We start from the raw sequence: 24,897 nt of genomic DNA on the forward strand, positions 1-24,897 counted from the left end.
AGCCCGTGCCCTGTTGTAATTTAGCAGCTGGGGAGGAGGGGGGTCCGGGCTCTAAAGCCCGTGCAGACATTTAGCAGCAGGGGAGAGGGAGGGTTGCTGTACGTGCTGTCATCAGATTGAAGCAGGGAGGGAAGACACTTGTCACTGCCGCCCTCTGCCCTCCCATCGCGTCTGCCCCTTCCTGTGACGCCGGCTGCTGTAACTACACTGGGGTTGGACTGGAGGAGGTCCACAGCGCCGGAGAGGAGGTACCCGCCGGAGTTCTATAGATATATCGGATCTGAAACATCGTGGGTGCTAAAAAGCGCCCATGATGGCTCAGATTCCGATATATCTTATGTTCAGCAGGTCCGACCACCTGATCCAATCTGATGAGCACGGGAACGCGCATCAGATTGGATCAGATGTCACAAACATGCGATTTTGGGCCGATTTCACCCGATTTATCGGCCCAAAGTGCCGAAATCGGATAAAATCGGCCCAAAATCGCATAGTGTATGGGGGCCTTATCAGTGTGAAGTACACATCCCACTCAAATCTAACTCTCCCTGCACATGCTACAGGTACACCAGCCCCACCTGCAGTGCACATGGATTTGCACATTAGCAAACCAAAAGTGCTTTGCAAACCAACCTGAATCACCCCCTAAGTTTTCATTTTGTTTCTAATTTGGCAAAACCACCTGCACATGTTTTGAGTTTGGTTTTGGTTCTGTACTTTAAAAAAAATAAAAATCATGTAATCTGGGCCTATTTTTGTTCCTACAGCAGGCATGTCCAAACTGTGGCCCTCCAGCTGTAGTGAAACTACACATCCCAGCATGCCTTGCCACAACTTTGGCATTCCCTAGTAGCAAAACTGTGGCAAGGCATGATGGGACTTGTAGTTTCACAACAGCTGGAGGGCCATAGTTTGGACATGCCTGCCCTACAGTATTATTAAACTGAATATTCCTTTCAAATAAACTTTAGTCAATTTGGATAGGTGAGAGTAAAAAATTGGAGCATAGGGGGGGAAGGGGGGCTGCTTGGAGGAAAAACCATTGGGAGGATGCGACTGGGAGCTTAGGGTGCAATCAGAAGGTCAGGAAGCACATTGTTGGAGGGAAATTCAAGTGGGCACAGGGCTGAGGGAGATGCTCAAGGGTCACAGGATTGGGGAAAGGAGCTTAGGGGGATGGAGGGATAAGGATGATCAGGGGTAAATTGTAATGGTTAGATACTTGGGGCACATGGTAAGAGGGAGATGCTCAGGGGACACAGAACAGGTGAAAAGTGCTCAGGGGGCACAGTGTAAGTATCCTATGCACCTTTAGCATTTCTAAGGGTGGGGAACATAGGGTACATGGGGAATTCTCAAGGGACACCGGGTAAAGGTAAATGCACAGTGAGCACATAATTGAGAAGGAACACTTAGGGGGGCACAAGGTAAGGGTGGACTCTCATGGGGCAACTCAGGTGCAGCGGTGGATCTCCTAGTGCAGACAGGCTAAAGAGTGTTGGTGGTGCTCCCTTCATTCTCCGCTGTGGGGCAGTGCAAATATTGGGGCAATTGGATGGGTTGCAGCTAGAGTTTGGCACTTTTCCCCAAGTACTGCACTTCTGCATTAGATCCAATCAGTGGCCTATAACCATGGGAATAGGCCACTGTTTGGCTGAGAGACCATCATTCAAAGCCAACCAGCTATGTTAGTGGTCACATGATTGGATCTGACAAGCACAAGTGAGACACAAGAATATAAACATACTTCTCAGTATAGCAGCACTCTGGGATCTAGGGTTGGATTCTGATTTTTGGCGACTGCTCATTCACATAGTTATTTATGCGCCCACAGCGTTCACACACAGAAGTTCCAGATGGGGGGTGTGGGGCAGGCCGGGGCATTCATTGGCATTCCCATGAAAATGCTGCATGCTCCCATGGAAATTCCTAGATGACGCGTGTGCGGGGGGTGGGCAGCTGACATCAGTGGATGTCAACTGCCTGCCCACTTCCCACACAGGGCACTCAGAGATTTGAGGCACCACATAGGTGTCTCAGATCAGCAAGCGCTGGAAAAATCATTTTATGGTCGCAGTGTCTGGGGAACTCGCAAGGCTGTGAATTTTAAAGCCTAACGAGCCAACTACAATAAGGTCCTAGGTGTCTAATATGCATCCTAAATAATGGTATACTGTAAGGTAGTGGCCATTTTGTATGTGACATTCTAACAAGAGAGGAGCAGGAGCACCGGGACTGAAGACAGCAGGTCCAGGAAGCCGGGACTGCAACGGATCGTCGCAGCGGAAGATGCAGCGCTGAGGGGGTAAGTGGGGCGAGGCGTAGGGTGGCACACACATTATAGTTGCAGGGGACACCCCAACTGTAGTTACGCCACTGAAAGCATATGAAGTGAGTCAAAGCTTCAAAATTTGCATAATTTTTAGATCTGAGTTGGGACTGCAGGAAGGGACGCTTAGGTGAGGTCAGGGCAAGGCAAGTGTACTTACTGGTCCCCTGTCTGGATTCCCTGTATCAGAATGCAGGAGTCTGTATTTTAACCAGTGGTACCCCCAGCACCGGTTATCCATATATAGTATAATGATGCAAGTGTGTACAGTATATAGTGAAGAATGTTTATACAGTACATAGTATACTGTAGTTAGTGTACACAGTATATAGTGAAAGTAGACAGTAGGTATACAAAGAATATAAGGGGTTATTCAGACCTGATAGCTTCTCTGCTAAATGGCAGAGCTCTGTGATCAGGTATAAGTCGCTCAGCCACAGTAAAATTCCACCCATGCAAGCCTGAATAGTGCTTCGCAATTAGCAATGTGTGAAAATGAGCTGGATCAGCGACTAGCTGCAAATTCAATCACAAGCCGCTCAGCTTCAAATTATTTTTCCAGTGTGTGCAGTCTGTGCATAGCCCAGGATATATTGTACAATGCAATAGAAATTCGGATCACGACTGGAGCTGACCACATTACTTTCTCTCAAATGAATAGGCATTCCTGTGTATTGCTGACACTCCCAGAAAATGTATACAAAAAAGTAGGGAATAGCTTGGCGCACATTCATAAATAAAATGTGAGTTATTTAGATTAAAAAACAACAATTTATTTAAAACATGAAGTTAAAATACAAACATATTACACCAGGACACTTGTATAACACTGGGAAAAATAAAGCAGATATTTGACCTCACCCTAATTGGTGTTTGCGGTGGGCTTTTTCTTAAAGCAATAAGATCTGCGGCACCACCGCAGAAGGCTTGAGGGTAAGGGTCCCAGGTGAAAAGTGCAAAGTGCGTCCTTTCTTTAAGTGTCCAAGTGGCAGATAAAGTGCTGGTGCACTGGCAGTTGAAACAGCAACGCGTTTCGGAGAATGCTTCTCCTTCCTCAGGCTGTGTGAAGTGCCTGTGCTGTGGGAGGTAATTTATACCCCTATACAGATAGCTAACCGCCAATGAGCATTTGCGGGCGTTTCCCGCCATTTTCGCCGCTACCGGAAGTGCCTTGCGTTCCAGCGGCAACTTCCGGTTGCGTTCCACCTCACTTCCGTTTCCGGAAGTTCGTTATATGTGCGCTACTCCTTCTAGGCGGTTGTGGTTTCGTTTTTAGTGTTTATAGAGTACTGGATGCTTTCTCTATGTCCCGATGTCCTTGTCATCATTCTTTATATGTTCAAACTTTCTTTTTCTCCTGCTTCTCCACGCTGGATATAGCGGCCGCCATCTTTGTTGTGGGCAGGGAGAAGGGCAAATTTTCTTATGTCTTTCAATACGCATATTTTCACATTGCTCTCCTCACCTACTATGCCGTACTTTGTATTCCCGCATTGTCCATCCCTATTACCGGGAGAGCAATGTTTCCAGGCAATCTTTTTGGCTCCAAAACATGTAAGAAGTGAAAAATAGAGAACATATGAGATAAAGTGCATTTTAGTGAAATAAAGTGCATCATGATAATATGGAACATCAGAAAATTCATTTGAAATATTAAAAGAGAGATAAAAAGAGATAAAAAGAGATAAAAAATGTCATTCCTCTAAAAACCATTTTAATTCAAAATCAACATTGTGACCTTTTGGTAAAAGCGTATCTAAAAGGAAGATCCATTTCATTTCATTTTTTGCAAGATTGGTTTCTGTATCACGATTTTTCCAATGTGAATTAACTTGCTGGATACCAATGAATCTTTTTATGGATCCTTCACACTTTTTATGGTGCTTGAGGAAATGTTCTGATAGCGGATGAGTTGTGGCACCTTTACGGATGTTATATATGTGTTCCGCTGACCTCAATTTAAGATTCCTTTTTGTTTTACCAATATAAATCTTGTTACAGTCACACTCCAATAGATATATGACATTTCTACTGTGGCACGTAATAAATTGATTTATTCTATATTTTGTGCCATTTACTTCAAAACTGGTGGCTTTCTTCTCATACGGTTTATGTGCTGTTGTTTTGCACATAATGCATGAACCACATCTGTGGAAGCCTTTATTGCGTTCGCTTCCACTTTGTCTTTCCGAAAGGGCACTTCGTACTAACATATTTTTCATTGATGGTGCCCTTCTATAGATGAAGTTAGGTTTTTCGGGGATGCTATTCCCCAAAACCGGGTCATCTAATAGAATTCTCCAATTATTTTTAATAATGGATTCGACTTTTTTATGATGTGACCCGTACTTTGTGAAAAATGCCCACTCTGTGAAGTTTGAGTTGTTTTTCCTTTCCTCCGATGTTTTTTCTTTTAGTAGTTCTGATCTCTCTATTTTATCTATTTTTCTCTTGACTCCTTCAAGAGATTTTCTGAGTATCCCTTTTGTCTGAATCTTTCATTGATTTCCTCATATTGATGCTCTAAAATATGGGATTCAGTGCAGTTTCTCTTCAAACGTTTATACTGCCCCAAGGGTATGTTTTTAAGCCATCTATCATGATGCTCACTATTTATTTCGATATAGGAATTAGAATCCGTAGTTTTTCTGTGTGTTTTTGTTTGGATTCTTCCAGCATCAATGTATATACTCAGATCTAAGAGAAACTCAGATTGGAGAATTCTATTAGATGACCCGGTTTTGGGGAATAGCATCCCCGAAAAACCTAACTTCATCTATAGAAGGGCACCATCGATGAAAAATATGTTAGTACGAAGTGCCCTTTCGGAAAGACAAAGTGGAAGCGAACGCAATAAAGGCTTCCACAGATGTGGTTCATGCATTATGTGCAAAACAACAGCACATAAACCGTATGAGAAGAAAGCCACCAGTTTTGAAGTAAATGGCACAAAATATAGAATAAATCAATTTATTACGTGCCACAGTAGAAATGTCATATATCTATTGGAGTGTGACTGTAACAAGATTTATATTGGTAAAACAAAAAGGAATCTTAAATTGAGGTCAGCGGAACACATATATAACATCCGTAAAGGTGCCACAACTCATCCGCTATCAGAACATTTCCTCAAGCACCATAAAAAGTGTGAAGGATCCATAAAAAGATTCATTGGTATCCAGCAAGTTAATTCACATTGGAAAAATCGTGATACAGAAACCAATCTTGCAAAAAATGAAATGAAATGGATCTTCCTTTTAGATACGCTTTTACCAAAAGGTCACAATGTTGATTTTGAATTAAAATGGTTTTTAGAGGAATGACATTTTTTATCTCTTTTTATCTCTTTTTATCTCTCTTTTAATATTTCAAATGAATTTTCTGATGTTCCATATTATCATGATGCACTTTATTTCACTAAAATGCACTTTATCTCATATGTTCTCTATTTTTCACTTCTTACATGTTTTGGAGCCAAAAAGATTGCCTGGAAACATTGCTCTCCCGGTAATAGGGATGGACAATGCGGGAATACAAAGTACGGCATAGTAGGTGAGGAGAGCAATGTGAAAATATGCGTATTGAAAGACATAAGAAAATTTGCCCTTCTCCCTGCCCACAACAAAGATGGCGGCCGCTATATCCAGCGTGGAGAAGCAGGAGAAAAAGAAAGTTTGAACATATAAAGAATGATGACAAGGACATCGGGACATAGAGAAAGCATCCAGTACTCTATAAACACTAAAAACGAAACCACAACCGCCTAGAAGGAGTAGCGCACATATAACGAACTTCCGGAAACGGAAGTGAGGTGGAACGCAACCGGAAGTTGCCGCTGGAACGCAAAGCACTTCCGGTAGCGGCGAAAATGGCGGGAAACGCCCGCAAATGCTCATTGGCGGTTAGCTATCTGTATAGGGGTATAAATTACCTCCCACAGCACAGGCACTTCACACAGCCTGAGGAAGGAGAAGCATTCTCCGAAACGCGTTGCTGTTTCAACTGCCAGTGCACCAGCACTTTATCTGCCACTTGGACACTTAAAGAAAGGACGCACTTTTCACCTGGGACCCTTACCCTCAAGCCTTCTGCGGTGGTGCCGCAGATCTTATTGCTTTAAGAAAAAGCCCACCGCAAACACCAATTAGGGTGAGGTCAAATATCTGCTTTATTTTTCCCAGTGTTATACAAGTGTCCTGGTGTAATATGTTTGTATTTTAACTTCATGTTTTAAATAAATTGTTGTTTTTTAATCTAAATAACTCACATTTTATTTATGAATGTGCGCCAAGCTATTCCCTACTTTTTTGTATAAATATTCAGTCTAAGGAGGACGGTATCTCTCCTTTGGGAAGATAGCAGGCTGCTAATTCATAATTGATTGCGCATTGAACACAAGTATTACATACAAAACTCCCAGAAAATGGCCAATTAACACCCAAAATGGCCGCTTCATGTCAATCAACTTGTGTACGGCCATTGATTAAAAAAGTAGCAGGATTTTATCACAGGACAGCCTCATGCAAGCACACTACAGTATGATTTGTACGCATGCGCAGTCCATCAATAATCACCTGGTCTGCGATCAGGTCTGAATAACACAGATAATGACAGTGTACAGTATGTAGGTGTATATATTAACTGTATGCAGTAGGTAGGTGTATTCTTGAAGTCAGAATGTCGACCATGTTGAAGTCAGAATGTCGACCAGGAAAACTGTCACTTCACCAGACAAAATAAATCTGTGCGTGAAGAAAATTGATGGATGACTAGAGTCATGAAGGTGAAAGAAACCACAAACTATGCACACCCAATATTAGTAAGAAATAAGAACCTTATTCTTGCTGGTCATTTTCTTGCTACAGATGGAGCGCATCTCAGCCAGTGCCCAGTGTCCCACACGCACGGGCAACCCAGTTACCGGGTGGCAGGGGACGCGAACACTGCCCGTCTCCACTTCAGGGAGATGGGCAGGTTTAGGGGGGTATCGGGGAGGTTCGGGCATTTGTCGGGGACCTGCGGGGAGCTCTGTTGGAAGGGGATGCTCACGCGTCTCCTTCTGGCAGCTGGTGGGGCTGGCGGTTGGCGTTCCAACGGGTGGATGGAGAGCAATCCATCTCTATATACACTTTTATGGTATGCAGAACATAGCATACTCTTTATATTTAATTCCCCATGGAGCAATGTTCCTTTACAAGTAGTGAATGGACCATGCAGGTAAATATAACAATGTATTCAGCCCATTTATCCATGAGAACAAATGAAAACATGGAGCATAATTCATAAAGCAGCAACCAGTCATAAAATCAAATTTGGCACTGAACAAGGCACTAAAATAATGGAACCCTAGTATTAGTTTGCATGGCGTAATTAGGCCAAAGTGTGTCAATTTGCACACCACATAATACTGTATAATTTGATTGTCCATCACAAGATGAAGCATAGACACACATGTAATAATGATGCACCCTGTTGCGTTACTTCTGGTTCTAGCCTGGTGGTGAGACACAATTTTACCACCGGATGCTGAAACATACGAGCAGTATTATTATGCTGCAAGTTAAGCATTTCCAGTTCCAGTGAGGCTGTGATTATGATTTTCAATATCCAGATTTTCAGGTATTTAAGTTTTTGACAGCTATTGACCCACTCACCTTCTGATCTGTTTGATCATTAGAGAAGATCATTGTTCCATGGTAAATTATATATAAAGACAATGCTACTTGCTTATAAAAATAAAAAAGCAGATGACCAACAAGGATGAGGTCTCTTTTTCTGCACACACAGAGTTTGTGGTTTCCGTCATCACTGGTTTTTTTTTATATAAATAGTTTTTATTGACAGAAAAGATGTCGTTTCACACAGTAATATAACTTACACATTACATTCTTTGACAAATATATAGTTGATACATTCTAAAATTGATAAAAATATATTTTTATCAAATTACGTCATCAGTTTTTATCTCACAGATGTAATCATTGATCAGTTTGCTTCTCACATATGGGCCCTTATTCTGGTTGACTCGCAAGTGAATTTCGCAGTCTTGGGAGTATCCCAGACACGGGCCACCTGTCCCCCTCACAAGCCGCGAACCCCTGCATAGCTGCGAATGGATGTTTTGCACAATCATCTATTCGGCGACCATTGAATGATTTCTCCAGCACTCGCAGATCTGAGACACCTCTGTGGTGTTTGAGATCTCTGAGCACCCTGTGCGGGAAGCAGGCAGGCAGCTGACAACCCCTTAAGTCAGCCCCCCGCACCCGAATCATCAGGGGATTTCCTGGGAACACCCAACGTTTTCATGGGAATGACCAGGAAACGCTGGTCGTTCCCATGGGGTAATGCCGCAGGATGCAGCCCCACGCCCCCATCTGGACTTCTGTGCACGAGTTCTGTGACTGTTCGACAGCGGCTGTATATGTGCATAAATAACTATGCGGAGGAGCAGCTGACCAAAAAATCAGTCCCATGTGCGAACGGGCAGGGGACCAATTCAATCAGAATCACTCTCGTGGTGTGAGCAGTGGCGGATTCAGGAGGGGGGCACCCGGGCACGTGCCCCCCCTGTCATTTATTTTGTAGCCGAGGACCAGGGCTTTCCAACGAGCCCAGCCCCGTGTCTCTAGCCCCCCGGGAACCGGAGATATCGCCTGGCAAAGCTGTAACGTTTTTTCCCCATAGGATAATATGGGACACGTCAATTCCGACCCCCACCCAGTTCCGGTGGCTGCCAGTTCCCCCCTGGCATTGCAGAAGCTTGTGGTTGATCTCCAATTCCAAATCGCTGGGCCTTCAATATGATACCAGGCTGGTCCAAATCGGTCAATCGTTTCCAGAGATATTGCGTGTAAACCGATTTTTTTATTTTTGAAATGTAATTTCATGGCTGTTCATGTTCTTTGAGGGCAGATTACTCTGGAACCAAACGTTCTAGTTTCACTTTACCAAAATCATTCAAAGCCCATTTAAAAGTTCTTCAATATGATACTTGTCTCATGTAAATGGGTCAGTTGGTTCCGAAGATATAGCCGGTTAAATGAGATAACTGGTTAAAGGGGGGAGGGGTGGTTTTCTCTCCCCCTCACATCAGAAAATGCAGGGACTAGGCTGGTGTAAAAGGGGCCAACCTGGGAATGCATTTTCTGGTGTGAAAGGGGTATTATTTCAAATAGCCGGGACCTACAGTGCTCTGAATACAGCCAGGCTCTGCCACTGTCAGTGGCTATAACTTCTGCCTGGCGGCGGCTGTCCCCCATTTACCACGAGCATTTACCACAAACTAATACCCCTTGGCAATGAGCATGTAATCCCACATGGCAACGAGCATGGAACCTCTGGCAATGAGCACGTAGAGAAGCAGCACTTATGTAGCATAATTTTTAATAGGCATTATGGTGTTTGGCATAACACATAATGGACATAATGGCGTGTAACTTAACGTGTAATGGAAATTATGGTGTAAATGTTTAATGCGCGCCTTTGGTGGACAATGTCCCTGTTTATGAAGTGTATTGTGAATTTTGGCTTAATCTGTGTGGCATTATGTGAATTCTGGCTCAATCCATGTGGCATTATGTGAATTTTGTCTCAATCCATGTGGCATTATGTGAATTTTGGCTCAATCCATGTGGCATTATGTGAATTTTGGCTCAATCCGTGTGGCATTATGTGAATTTTGGCTCAATCCATGTGGCATTATGTGAATTTTGGCTCAATCCATGTGGCATTTTATGCATTTGGCTCAATCCGTGTGGCATTATGTGAATTTTGACACAATCCATTTGGCATTATGTGAATTTTGGCTCAATCCGTGTGTGTTATTATGTAAATTTTGGCTCAATCCATGTGGCATTATGTGAATTTTGACACAATCCATGTGGCATTATTTGAATTTTGGCTCAATCCATGTGGCATTATGTCAATTTTGGCTCATTCCATTTGGCATCATGTGTAAGGGGCAAGTATAATGGGGTCTAGTATTTTGTTGCATAATGGGTAGAAGTTGTATATGGTGTTGACACGCCCCCTGTTGAGTGGCCACACACCCTTTTCCGGAGCGAGCCTTTGGCGCGCGCACAACTACATTCTTCACTTTTGTCGCCATGGTGGGCCTGCGTACTTTAAATGCCAGGGCCTATTTTTAATTCCATTCCCACCCTCTCCTGCCACTCTCTTAGCATGTACACTGGCACCACTAACACCGCCCCTCCCCCACCCAAACCCTTTTTTATCATGGTGCCGCCCCTGTCATTTTATCCTGGATCCGCCCCTGGGTGTGAGGGATTCATTTTCCCCTGATAAACAAAAATATAATTTTTTTATGTTTGATTGAAGTGCAGTGATTGTATATTGAATGGCCTTCCATTGTGAGGTCATCTACTGAGAAACACAGATGTCCTTGTTATGCCAAGTTGATACTATACACACTATACAGCTGACCCATTTTTTTTTAACTAAAGTGTGAGCTTTTAGAAGTTAGAGATGTTGCCCATAGCAACCAATCAGACTCTATTTATTTATCCTTCTAGAGCAGGCATTCCCAACCACGGTCCTCAAGGCACACCAACAGTTCAGGTTTTAGTGATGTCCAGGCTTGAGCACAGGTGACTTAACTAGTACCTGAGTGATTCTGATTAAACCATCTGTGCTGAAGCCTGGATATCACTAAAACCTGCACTGTTGGTGTGCCTTGAGGACCGTGGTTGGGAATGCCTGTTTTAGAGGATGAAAGCTAGAATCTTAATAGGCAACATTTCTCACTTCTAAAAACTCACACTTTAGTAAATTTACCCCAAGATCTTAATGGAGCACCAGACATGTTTTGTATAATTTTATTGCTCATACGGTGTTTAGGATTTGGTGGTTCTTTTCTTACAGGTTGCAGCATAATGGATTATTGCACCTTGGGACTCTTACACTTGTTTTGATTATGCTTGTGGCAAATATCTAAATGATTGTTTCACCATTGCACATGAATACAATGTCAAGATGTGCCTTTCTTGTGTAACTTATTAAGGTTGTTTCTGGGAATGATCATAATAACTGTTATTTTGGTTGCTTTTTCCAAGCAGCAGAATTATGTTCACACCCCTTGAATGAAGAGTGGGACAGGGAAAAACAGTGGGTGACAGGAAGCAGCAGTGGGCCTTGGGGCCAGTGTAGGGTACACTGCACCAATGGTAGCTCTGCCTGTGGGCCTGCCAGTGCATTCTCAGCATTCACTCAGGAACACAGACTGGATGACACATTTTCTTGATCACTGCAAGTTGCTTGTCCACCATGCAGGAAAGTAAAATTCCCAGCATAAATAATCCTGACTCTTGTCAGAGTGCTGATATTCTACCCTTGAAGAGTATGTAGCTGTATAAAAAATGAGTTTTCTATTTCACTCCATTAAAATATTACTGAAAAATATGTTTATATTTTATGCCGTGTTAGTAAATCCTATTTTTCTAATGTTCTAGATGAATGACTCCTTCAGAGATCCAGATAATCCATGCATCGTTTACACTTGTAATGTGACTGGTTTGACAGCATTGGTTCAGACATGTCCAAAACAGAGCTACTGCACAACGGTAATTTGAAGAACAATCTTATCTCATATAATCAAACTGACATTATGTAATGAAATCCATCCAAATAAAGAAGGAACAATGGCATACATTTATATAAACAGTGCACATCCTGTTAAATAATTGTCATATAGAAGAACAAAATAATCACCAATGTGAAAATAGTCACACACGTTAAATGTGTCGATGATAATTGCATAATTTGTACAGCAATATGACACACACGTGTATTTCCTTTTTTTTTTTTTCTCTTTTTTCTCCCCATGACTTGTCAAGGTGATCCATGTTTTTATCATTTTCGAGGGCGTGCCCAGCACTCCCTTAGTGACTGGATAGCCCTGAGCTCCCATTACTCACTCCCTCTGTACACCAAAGAGATGCCATGCGCATCTGTTCAGCAATCACCAGCTGCTTTGCAGAGCAGAGAAGTGGTGATCTCTGACTTCCCCAAACTGCCACCTGTGGGACATTGCCCCCTGCAGGAGACACAGCAAGACAGTCTCTAAATAGCGGGACTGTCCCACTGTAATTGTGACAGTTGGGAGGTATGTACTGTAAATGCAACATTTTCAGACATTAATTTTGCTGCAAGGATAGGGCTGGCAAACCACTGATGATGCTAGTAGGAATCAAGCCAAACCTACAGTATGAATAGGGTTGATCTACAAAAGCAATTCAGCTTAGGTATAAAGATAATAATTTAATTCACAAAATAAGTTCAAAATATGAATCTCCACTATGGGCGGTATTCAATGAGCCAGAATCGTTGGTCACAGTGATCCAGATTTAACATTCGCCTGCCAATCGCCGGTTTTTAGCTGTGAATCGCCATGCATGGGGATTCGTGGGGAGTCGCCAAGTCACCCTATTCAACGTGGCTGAGAATCGCCGGCCCTAACGGCGATTCTCAGCCATACCGGCGTTTCCCTATACAGCCGCATTAATGTAGTCAGTTGTTTAAAAAAATGCAGAGAAATGCAAGAAAAAAGCAAATTACCCTGGACAAACGCTTCCCATACAGCATACGGCAAACGCTGGGTAATCTGCTCAAAGGGCAAACGAAGGAGTGAGGTGGGGAGGAGAATCATGGGTAAGTGAGGTGCACCATGGGTAAGAACAGTGCTTTGTGGGAGAAAAAAAAAATACCTGAAAAAATTAAATATATATTTGTATAGCACTTCTACGACCATGACATCACACAAGGGCAGCAAATAATAATACATTAGACTTGCATAGTTAAATAGAACACTTAAAACCAATTATTTCACATGTTCCTATAAAAGTTCACCAGAAAAAGATGACGAGGGACACTCGGTGAGGAACGGCGATATGAAAGAAGAAAAAGGAATCGCCAACTTCTCATTGAATACACTTTTGGCGATTCCCCTCAACTACCGTCGATTCCCCATGTAAAATCCTATAGACAAAAAACGGCGATTTGTAGAGAATAACATTTGGCGATTGCTGCTTCATTCACCGGTCGTCATCGGCGATTTCAGCTCATTGAATAGGGTGATTCGCATTTGGGGCTCCAAAAATCGCCGGCACACACGATAAAAACACAGAATCGCCATAAAACTTGGCGATTCCGGCTCATTGAATACCGCCCTATGTCTCAATATAAAAGTGAAGACAAAAATAGAAAGCCACAAAACCTGCCTTACGGAAATACTGTAGCGTGCGGAAATAGCAGCCATCTCCTATTCAATGCTGCACTTTCTGACAGAATTTAAGGCAGATGACGACAAAGCAGATCCGACTTTGAAACAAGTTGAATCTGTTTTGTTGGAAACGACTGTGGATTGTGAAATTCATGGGTGTTTTTCGACAATCTGTGACATTTTTGTTGACCCGCCCACTTTCCGACACTCGACAACCGGAACATTGTATTCTGCCTGTCAAGTTAAAGTGCAGCTGAGCGGTCTGGAATTCTACCTGTCATGGCATTCCAACAGTCAGAATCCCAGATTGAATATCCCCATAGACTCCATTCTAACCTTTACCTTCAGTGGATCTTTAGTTTTTGAGCTGGAAGCTAGACTTCCTTATGGCTATTGCCTCAGCTCACCAGGGCCCTTATTCTGATCGGTGCGGCTGGATCCGAATATGCGGCCAGGACCGTGCGTGCGAAACCCCGCCTTCCATACGGATCGCCAACTCCGTCCGTATGCGGTAAGAAGCTGTAAAAATACCGCACGTGTATTTTTCACGGAATACGCCTCCTCCATCTCAGGGAACCTCCCCCATCATTCGATGGTCGCAGACCATCGAATGCAGGACCGAGTGCTCCACCAGCTCCCGCAACCTCAGACCACACGGACATTTTTCCGTGCAAAAGCAGGGATCTGGGCGGGCAGCTGACATCCGGCGATGTCATATGTCCGCCCCCTACACGTGCGTCACGGCCGCATTACCATACGTACGCCCAGCGTTTGCATGGGAACGCCCATGAAACGCGGGGCGTATGCATATGGTAATGAGCCCAAATAGCCCTTCACGCCCCTCTCCGCCCCCTGTTCGGAGTGTTAACATATCATGCGGGATTTGGCCGTACGCCCCGATCGCACATGCGCAGAGACGCCTCTGCACATGCGCAGACACAAAACATCGGCGGGCCGAACGCACGCGGACATAACCGCACTGATCAGAATAAGGTCCCATGTTTCCAAGTTAGAGATTTTGTCCTTCAAGTCACCTTTTCTTGTCTTCCATAATGAAAGAGTGATTCTCCATATAATTTCTACATTTCAGCCATAAGTTGTTTTGGTTTTAACAATAACCTCCTTGAAATTGGGTTGATTGGAGCACATGCAGCTCTGTGGATATGCTTCTACATTTATTATATTGGCCGCACAAATTCTTTTCATGCTCTTTATGATGCCCTTTGCAGTAGGGCGATGATGTTTTTACAATTCTTTTCTCTGGCACTGTCCACTTTGGGCATATGATTCTCCCGGCTGATAAACATCCCATTGTTTAGTGTTATCCAGCCATTTTGAAAAATAAAATAGAATTTTGGGTCACTTACCATTAAACCCTTTTCTCTGAAACAGACTGGGCAACACTGTGTTCCCGCCCTCATACGAGCAAGATTTTTGGTCAACCATCTTTGCCCTCCAGGTTGAATTTAAAAATGGGCCTGATTCAGAGATGGACACAAAGTTAATTTTTTACCGAACGGAGTGATCAGCAGTGAGGAGTGGTTGTAAAAAACAGGTGTGACATTTCCATTTTAAGAATGTATATAGGATGTCAGCTGTGAGTCCTAGCATACAAAAACATGCCACACTGTTGCAGCCAGTCTGCATATCCATAGACCTACTTGAGCAGTAGTTATTTTTTGCTCTTTCTGTATAGGCTTGAGTTGTAGTTGCTTGAGTGGGCGTCTCTTCATTTTTTGGGTGGCAACCTCACCTGCTGATATTAGAAGCTGCATTGTGGAAAAAAACTTCATAGCATACATCTGAGTACTGGCATGATGGATTTGTAGGGAGGGGGGGGGGGGAGTTCAGAATTTAAAGCTACAGTAGAATGTGTGCTAAGCTCTTGCGCAACCTGCAATCTCATGATCTAGTGTTACCCAGACTGCTAAAGAAAAAATGATTGTACAGTAAGTGACCAAAAATCATATATATTTTTTTATTTAATTTATCTTCGCTCTAGTACTGAGATTTATTGGAGATGGATGTTTGTACTTATTTGTAACTAGAGTATGTGACATGTTTGGTCGATCTATGTATTAGTCTATATGTTGCAATATGTGTTACTAATAAGATTTCTCTCCCACTCTTTTTAGTCTCAGATACCAGCAATTACTGTGTAGTATTCTGCGTTTATTTGTGTGAATAAAAGGATTATTTTATTTTTTACTTAAGCTGAATTGCTTTTGTTGTTATTAGTTTGAGTGTTTGAATGAGCACTGTTTTATTTACCATCTGTGTGTATTTGTTTTAAAGGGCTAGCATCCCGTAATTTACTACCATGCACCTAATAGTAAAGCAATTATTATGGCCTACTTTTATTTTCCCCTAAATGTATATTAAAATCTGCTCAGTTTCACCGAATCCGGTTTTGATTTTTCTTTTTTAGGATAGAAGAACATATGATGAGTTTGGATGCTGCTATACTTGTAAGTGAAACGATGCATTGACACTGTATGTATAAACACAAACGGTCTAGTATAGACATGACTTGTACAAAGATGTTTGTATTAGGATTCAGATATGAAGCTGGCTACACATGGGGTGAAAATTGTAGATTACTTACAATGAAATGCAAAGAACAATGGTGGAAATGTCATGAAAGTCTTCAGGTCGACCACTATTGGTTGACAGGCCAAAGGTTGGCATACAAAAAGGTCAACATGCATTAGGTTCACATAGGCAAAAGGTTGACACAAGCAAAAGGTTCACATAAAAAAGGGTCAACGTGAGTTTTTCATGATTTTTGTTTTCCAAAAAGGACATGTTCATGGTCTACCATGCCAGTGGACATGGAGGGGGACAATATTAGTCTACCAAGCACAGCGAGACACCATGCCAGAAGCATTGCAAGTGAAGCTGTACACTGTTATGTGGGTATATTTAATTAAAGTCAAAACTGCCTTCTTGTCGGAAAGACATAAAGGCAAGGGTCATGTGACGTCAGCCGCCCACCCCCGACACACTGCGTCATGACTGCATTTGCATGAGAACACCCAGCGCTTGCACAGGGATGCCACTGCTCCCATCTGCCCCCGTGCGAGCTCAACTACGACAGTGCAAGTTGGCGAAGGAACCCACACAGAAGCCCTGCACATAGCTAATTATGCGCATGCACAGTGCTTCAACATCGGTCCCCCATGCGAACACATGGGGGACCGATCAAATTAGAATCAGGGCCTTGATCCCCATATACACTGTACTACTTAAATACACTACATCCCCCTATACACTGCAGTACATCACTAAGCTACAGATGGAGCCAGCTTCATTGTTGCCACTGGTGCGCCAGATGCTCTGATCTGGCGGGTGGCACACCAGTGTCTCGGACACCTGCACGTCCCTTGCAAGGAATGGGGCGCAATGTGCAAATCCCAGCGCATCATGGTGATTGGCATGCCAGGGATAGGACATGGAGAGACAAGTCTGCTCTCCTGCTGCAGCGCGCAGAATGCTCTCTGCGGCAGGCTCAGCACTGGAGGAGGAAAAGGTGATGATTTGTCGGCGAAGCAGCAGCAGGGCCACCAAGAGGAGCCAGCACTCAGAAGATGGACATGTGGGGGAGTGGGAAGGGAGGAAGCCTGGAGCGTGTAGGTGGACGTGCCGGTAATTTTACATATTAGGGCAGCAACAGCGCTGACGGGACTCCAGCTGGCAGCAACTGGTGGTCTAGGAGTAGCACTGAGAAGCAGAAAGCACCACCAGCTGAATAGTGATTTCTGGGATTAATCTGGGAGCATAGAGCTTGAACACCTTACAACAGCAAGTAACCTGAAGCACTGGCATTATGGCTAAAGGCCAAGCACTTTTTAAGAGAATAGGCTGCAATGGATTGGCTGGACACAACCAGTGATGTAATCGGAATGATCTGGTCTCCAACATGGCAGCTCCCTGTAGGGGAGAACACATGCAGGACCAGGACTCATCAACTACCTGCCTCAGCCTCCCCTCTCCAGTGCGCTCCGGCACAGGCAGACTCCGGAACCTGGTGCCCGCCATGCTCCATGCCCCAGGACCACTCCCTAGCTCCCCTGCACCAAACGGCTAACAGGAATACTGCCATGACCAGCAATGGAAGTAAGCCTCTGAGTTCTGTGATAAGCAATCTGAGCTTAGGCAGCTGGTTCAGCGTGGGGCATCCATTGCCCCGTCTGTTTGGGGCTTCCCGGTTACACTACCTTCCCCCCCATTATTAGAAAGAGCTATTTGAGGAAAACAAAGTAGTCCTTAAGGGGAATACAGTATTAGCAGGGCTACCTCATGAAGCCAGCTGTTACAGTGGGCCAAACTGAAAATGATAAATTGCAGACTTTGACAAACTGTACTGTAATGTTTGTTTCCTTTTTTCCTATGTAGGTAACAACACATGTAAACCTGTACCAACATCTCTACGAATATCTATTAAATATTCGGATTCAAAAGATAAAGTCATCCAAACCTGCTCAGCATTTGCTCACATGGCAAAATGTAATGGAGAATGTAAAGATACACTAAGGTACATTTTCACATCTGTCAAATCATTCTTAACCGTTTAAGTGCCATGTGAATTTGTCGAAATAGGTGTGCAAATTCCCAAGCAAACATTTTTATTCATTATAATAACCTGTATTGTTTATCTTATGTAAGAAACAATTTTTTACACAACATTTTTTATTTTAATTTATATAACAAATGTGAGCGACGCTGGCATTTTTAGCAGATATTTTGCACATCTCTCACAGAGATGTTGGCACTTAAAGGGTTAAAAGTATCAGTAAGCATGTTTGTATTGCATTCTTTTAGGAAGTGTGCCGCCATATTCCATAATATATAATCATTTCAAAGAAGTCTTATTTTCAAAATTGTATGATGAAGGGCCTAACATGCAGTACTTGTGCAAATGTTTCATAATGAAGGACCAATACATATTTATTAAAGATCAAAAATATATCTTAAAGCAGTGTCAATACAAGGGTGCAGGCCACTTCCAGGTGTCACCTACCAAATGGGGGATCCAAAATGCTATCTCCACTTCAGTGACAGAAGGCAGGTGTTGCACAACAGTATGTGCAGGACTCAGCTCATGCCACTGTGTGGGAGCTGGTACTGCAGACAGACAGTCTCAGAGAGCAGCCCGGCACCTTCGGGACCCCTGGAGGGATGAAAACAACATTGTGCCATGATGCCCTGCACTAAGTCTGTGGAAGCCCCTGACACTTAATACTGTACAACACTTTCATTGATATACAGTATACTGGTCTATTTATATTAAAAAGAGAAAAATATTTTATATTGCTTACAAGCACACGTCAGGCAGTTGCATACTGCAATAAGTGAGAGAGAGATCTAGACCTTGGATATATCTACAGCAGTGGTTCCCAACCCTGGTCCTCAAGTACCCCAACAGTGCATGTTTTGCAGGTCTCCACACAGAATCACAAGTGATATAATTAGCTCCACCCAGGGCCGGACTGGGACCAGAAATCAGCCCTAGCATTTTGAGCACACAGGCCCACCCTCAGCAGGTGGGACCATTGCGCAGCGAAAAGGGGCATGGCCTCATGGAAAGGTGTGGCATCACATTATAGAACACACCGTAATGCCCATTACACAAAATGCTGCACACCATAATGCCCATTACACAAAATGCTGCACACCGTAATGCCCATTACACAAAATGCTGAACAATGTGATGCCCATTACACACAATGCTACACAAGGTACCCTGCACATCTTTAACCTCTTATGTGCCACCTGCCTGGGCTGTATTTAACTACAGGGGTGAGGAATCATTTGCCACATATTAATAAAGAGGATGAAAACGGGGGGATTTGAGTACTAAGAAAAGGCTTTGCTACAACAATGCTACAACAGCATAGACAGGACTCCAGCACTCAGCATTAGAGGCCCCATCCACAAACTGCAGGTCCTGCGGTCAGTGGACAGGGCTTCCAACGCTGAGCGCTGGAGTCCCATCGAGTCGCTGCTGCTGCCCTAACATGTAAAATTACCAGCACTTCCACCTACACGCTCCAGGCTTCCTCTCTTCCCACTCCCCCACATGTCCATCTTCTGAGTGCTGGCTCCTCTTGGTGGCCCTGCTGCTGCTTCACTGCCAAATCATAACCCCTTCCCCCTCCAGTGCTGAGCCTGCTGCAGAGAGCATTCTGCGCACTGCAGCAGGAGAGCAGACTTGTCCCTCCATGTCCTAGCCGGCAAGCTCCTGCGCTCTGTATACACTCGCTGGTCGGTGTTACGCCACTGGTGCCGCCGGATATAGTCAGTCTCAGGGCCGGGACGTCAGGGGTCACTCCAGATGGGGAGGAGAGGCCTCGAGGGGAAGGGGGTGGGCCGTGGCCGTGCGGCAGCACACACAGGGCAGCCACTGCTACCCTGGCTGAAAAATCGGCCCACAGGGCCATCGGCCCTTCTGGCATTTAACAGAAGTGCCAGATGGCCAGTCCGGCCCTGGCTCCACCTGTGGATCTATTAAAATGTGCCTGAATAATCTGTGCACCTGCTGGGTGACCTGGAAAACGTGCACTGTTGCGGGTACTTGAGGACTAGGGTTGGGAACCACTGATCTGGAGGCATCACACAAATCTCCCCTGCCCCCCCCCCCCCCCCTTCCCCATACAGGATTATAGGTGCTGCTGTCTAGAGGGGACATGGCCTAATTTAAAGGAGAGTGGTCTCACAAAATCTCCATTCCGTAATTCTGGGGGTGTCCCTAACATCCCCGGAGATGCTGGTTGCACACAGAGATGGGGCTGGGTGTGGGGTGTCTCTTCCTCTGTGACAGGAGCTGGGTGCTGCAGGAAAATATCACACTGCAGAATCCAGCTTCTGTCACTTCAGTAGAACCGGTACTTTGGTGTCACCCCTTCCGAGGGTGACATCATGCAGTCAGCTTGTGAGGCCACTTAATATATCAGAAAAGGCGATAGACTTTTTGCACTAGTTTGCCATTTGTTCAAGCCTCAACAAGATCAATGAGATCAGTAAGATGTTGATTGGAGAGTTCAGAATATACAGATATACTGTAGATCATGGGTCTTCAAACTGCGGCCCTCCAGATGTTGTGAAACTACATGTCCCAGCATGCATTGCCACATTTTTTCCTATAAGAGCATGCCAAAACTGTCAGGGAATGCTGGGACATGTTTGAAGACCCATGCTGAAGGGACATGGCCACAGTTTGAAGACCCATGCTGTAGATTAAACATGCTGGGCGAGATTTAGTGGGTTTACCGTTTTTGAGAAAATGCGATTTTTTTTCTCAAATCGCCCTATATCGCCGTTTTTTAATATCGCATTTTTGCCGCGAATTTGCATATTTAATGAGGTGTGTATTCCGGCATGAAAAGTGTGAGAAAGTGCGATATAGGGCGATTTTCGGAATGAAAAAGTGCGATTTCTTTAGTCATGAAAAGGTGCAATTTTGTTGAAATGTGCGATTTTGTGATTAAAAAAAAAATTGGCGTGAGGTCCCCCATCTGTACATATCCAGCCCCGGGCTCATTGAGCCGGACCTGGTTCCAAAAATACGTGGGACAAAAAGCGTAGGGGTCCCCCGTATTTCTGAAACCAGCCCCGGACTCTTGGACCGGTCCTGGTTCCAAAAATACGGGGGACAAAAAATCTGGGGGTCCCCCGTATTTTGAAACCAGCACCGGGCTCCAACAGCCCGCAGTGTCATGCCACAGCCGGGGGACACTTTTTACATAAGGTCCCCCGGCCGTACCATGAGCACCGTGGCTGGTCAGCCTTGGACGGGGTACCTGGAGGAGTGGGGACCCCCCAATAAAGGGGTCCCCCCCAGGCTGAAGCCCGGGACTGTCACCGGTGTCCCTGGCCATTGGACGCCGGCCTGATAGGGTTCAACTCACATTCCTAACATTGCTTAATACAGGAGAACTACAAGTGCCAGCAGACCTCCCCTGCATGCTGGGACTTGGAGAACCACAAGTCCCAGCATGCGGTGCATTAATGGGCCCGCTGGGAATTGTAGTCCACCTGTAAAAAGAATGTTAAAAGAAAACACACACACAGAAAAGTTAAACTTTATTACACACACACACCCCTCACTTTTACAACAATATACTCACCAATCCAGGATCCAGCGCTGGTCTCCCTTCTGCAGCAGAGCCGGCTCCCCCCGCACTGACAGCGGGGACAACTGGCTTTCTCCGATGCAACTAACAGCTTCTGTCGTGCTGTCCCAGCGCAACAGAGGCTGAGAGCGTCTTCGGCTTATGCGTCTCCATGGACGCGACACAGGCTGAGAGCGTGATTGGGCTCGCCAAAAACCCAACATCGACCTCTAATAAATGTCACCCACAAATTCGTTTTTTCTCTAGATTCTCCTCAGGCCCACTATTTTATTTGTTATATTAGCAGTCGACCTGCCACATAACAAGCACCAGAGTGGCGTGTAACCACACATTTTCAATCCAGTCACAGGGCAGCTACTGTTAGATTGAACTCACATGATCACATTAAATGTTTTTCTTCACTAAGCAATAAATCTAAATCCATACAGTAATTGAGAAGCATAAAATAAAGTTCCTATATTTTCTATTATCAGCTACATAGAGAGACAATGTGCAATGAGAATACTGTAGTTCAGGGTTTAAAGTGGTCCCGGAGAGGTTGTGGAACTCATTTTCCCCAGCCACCGAGCCGTTATGGATTGGTTGGTCGACATAAAGATGGTCGACAGTCATTAGGTCGACATACTGCAAGGTCGACAGGGGTCTAGGTCGACATGGGACAAGGTCAACAGCTCATTAGGTCGACACAAGCATTAGGTCGAGATGGTCTAGGTCGACAGTCAAAAGGTTGACATGGGGTTTTGCACAGTTTTTTTACCTGAATGTTGACACAGTCGACATGGGCACAGGTTAAAGTGCACTGTTGCACTCGCCATGCTTCGGACACAGTGCCTCGCTACATTCGGCACGCTATTCTTTCTCCCACCATGCCTTAGTGGATGGTGGGGCATGAAATACCGCCTGTTGGCACATGTCAGCTCGAAAAAACACCATGTTGACCTTTTTACTGTCGACATAGACTATGTCGATCTAATGACCTGTCGACCTTGTCCCATGTCGACCTAGACCCGTGTCGACCTTGCCGTATGTCAACCTAGTGGTGTCGAACTAAGGACTGTCGACCATCTTTAGGTCGACCAACCGACCATATCCCCACCGAGCTTGGGCCGGTGCCAAGGTTTTCAGCACCCCCATCAAACTATAAATTTGTGCCTACCTACCATGTTTTCTAAAAGGATAGAGGCCTCACAATAAAGTGGTGTGGTCACAAAATGGTGCCCCAAATTCAAAGTATGCCACACAATAGCATAATATTATTCCTATTACACCGGACATAGTGCCACTGATTCATATTACACAACATACTGTAGTAGTGTCCCTTATTCATGTTATTACTTACAGTAATTCCCCTTTTTCAAGTTACATTACACAGTAGTATTCCTTTTACATGTACAGTATGCAACACAGTGGTGTCATTTATGCACAATGCCTACAGTAGTATTGCAACTTTTAATGTCCACATTAAGTACCCCTCACACAACATGTCCACATTAAGTGCCCCTCACACAAAATGTCCATAGTAAGAGCCCCTTACAAATAATGCCTACAATTGTGCCCCTAACACACAAAATGCTCACAGAAACGCCTCTTATACACATTTGTCTCTGTCAATCCAGCAACCCCATACCCTGTGTCGCTCCAGCAGCTACCTCTCCGCTCTGTGTCCCTTCGGACCCCTCTCACCTTGTCTTCGGCATTCACATAGCCTGCTTCTCTTCTTCACTTCAGCAGTGCTGACAGCTAGACATCATGTACGAAGTACTTAAAAAAGGAACCCTTGAGACAGGCTATTCTATTGGAATTAATCTACAGGGCTGTGGTGGTGGTGGTGGAACTAATTTCCCCCTTACTTTTAGAGTTGGTGAAACATCTTCAGGCATCTTATTAATAACGGTTCTGTACTTTTCAGATTTGACACCGATCTTCATATAGTCCAGAATGACTGCTCCTGCTGCAAACAACAGAAAACGGAAGACAGGAATATTACACTGACATGCAAAGATGGCAGCAAGAAGGATTATTCATACAAGCACATTACATCTTGCGCATGCAAAACTTGCCGCTAATAATAATTTCTAAGCATTCAAACATTGATTAAATGAAGCCACGTTTTACAAAGAAAAAATCGAAATGCTAATTTTATTGAGACCTGCTAGTGCTAAGCTTTATAGGTATGTTTGTAGCGAGCTTTAGGATTATGATATTACATGATATTACATCATGTATTACAGTGTTAGTAATAAAACATATATTCTAGTGTTCTTTGTCTTGTCTTGTTTATTAGATAATTACAGTAATATCAATATATAAAACTAATAGTTCTCAAAAAATTTAATAATCTGAAGTTATACATAAAAAAATTACATACTTGGACTTTTAGTTTTTATTTTAATAAGATACAGTACATGAGTGCAAAATTAGCATAACATAATAAAGTCACAAACTCTTATATTAAACAATGTGAATGTGATTATAATAAGTAGATGTAGAGAAGTATAAAACAATCTATTTTGCAGATTTCACTCTAGACATATCGGGCATCCATACATACAACTGGACCTTGATGTCACCTGCCGAGGGGTTACACCACAGTGCTGAATGTTACGAGTTCACCTGCCTAGACAGGTTAACTCCAAGGCGAGTTATACTCAGGGCTATTTTTCAGCAGGCTCCAGCAGGAACTGAGGCCCTTATTCTAGTTCACTCTTTCTGACAAAATCTTTCTTAGATGGACAAAACCATGTGCACTGCAGTGCACATGGTTTTGTCCATCTAAGAAAGATTTTGTCAGAAAGAGTGAACTAGAATAAGGGCCTCAGTTCCTGCTGGAGCCTGCTAAAAAATAGCCCTGGTTATACTTGCTGGAGAAAAGCAAAACATGGATGCAGGACAAATGTAAATAGTTGTATTGTAATGATCAGGTACAAGGAATCAGGATCAAAATCAGGTACAAGGCATCGGGATCAGGTACAAGGCATCAGGAACAATCTATAAGTTGCCCTGAGGCCCAAAGGTACTGCATGCCAGAGCACTGCAGCAGCACCCCTGGCAGCCCAGAGGTACTGCAGGCCAGAACTCCGCAGCAGCTCCTCTGACAGCCCAAATATACTGCAGGCCAGAACACCGCAGCAGCACCTCTGGTAGCCCAGAGACACTGCAGGTCAGATAAAAGAAAATGGCAGTCTTGTCTAACTCTA

The 24,897-nt window shown here is 44.1% G+C and overlaps 1 protein-coding gene across 1 annotated transcript in view; it reads left to right on the plus strand.

Annotated features, from left to right (window-relative positions):
• Positions 1 to 23,881, plus strand: part of LOC146072996 (integumentary mucin B.1-like) — a 197,297-nt gene extending 173,416 nt beyond the window's left edge. The window contains exons 13-16 of the mRNA XM_083180168.1: positions 11,800 to 11,910; positions 15,997 to 16,036; positions 17,964 to 18,102; positions 23,610 to 23,881. Of these exons, the coding sequence (XP_083036294.1) occupies positions 11,800 to 11,910; positions 15,997 to 16,036; positions 17,964 to 18,102; positions 23,610 to 23,766 (447 nt within the window). The 3' untranslated portion in view covers positions 23,767 to 23,881. The remainder of the gene's footprint in view (positions 1 to 11,799; positions 11,911 to 15,996; positions 16,037 to 17,963; positions 18,103 to 23,609) is intronic.
• Positions 23,882 to 24,897: the final 1,016 nt, after the last annotated feature.

The sequence above is a fragment of the Crinia signifera genome, chromosome 4 (genome assembly GCF_055691185.1).
Source record: "Crinia signifera chromosome 4, ASM5569118v1, whole genome shotgun sequence".
Lineage (NCBI taxonomy): Eukaryota > Metazoa > Chordata > Amphibia > Anura > Myobatrachidae > Crinia > Crinia signifera.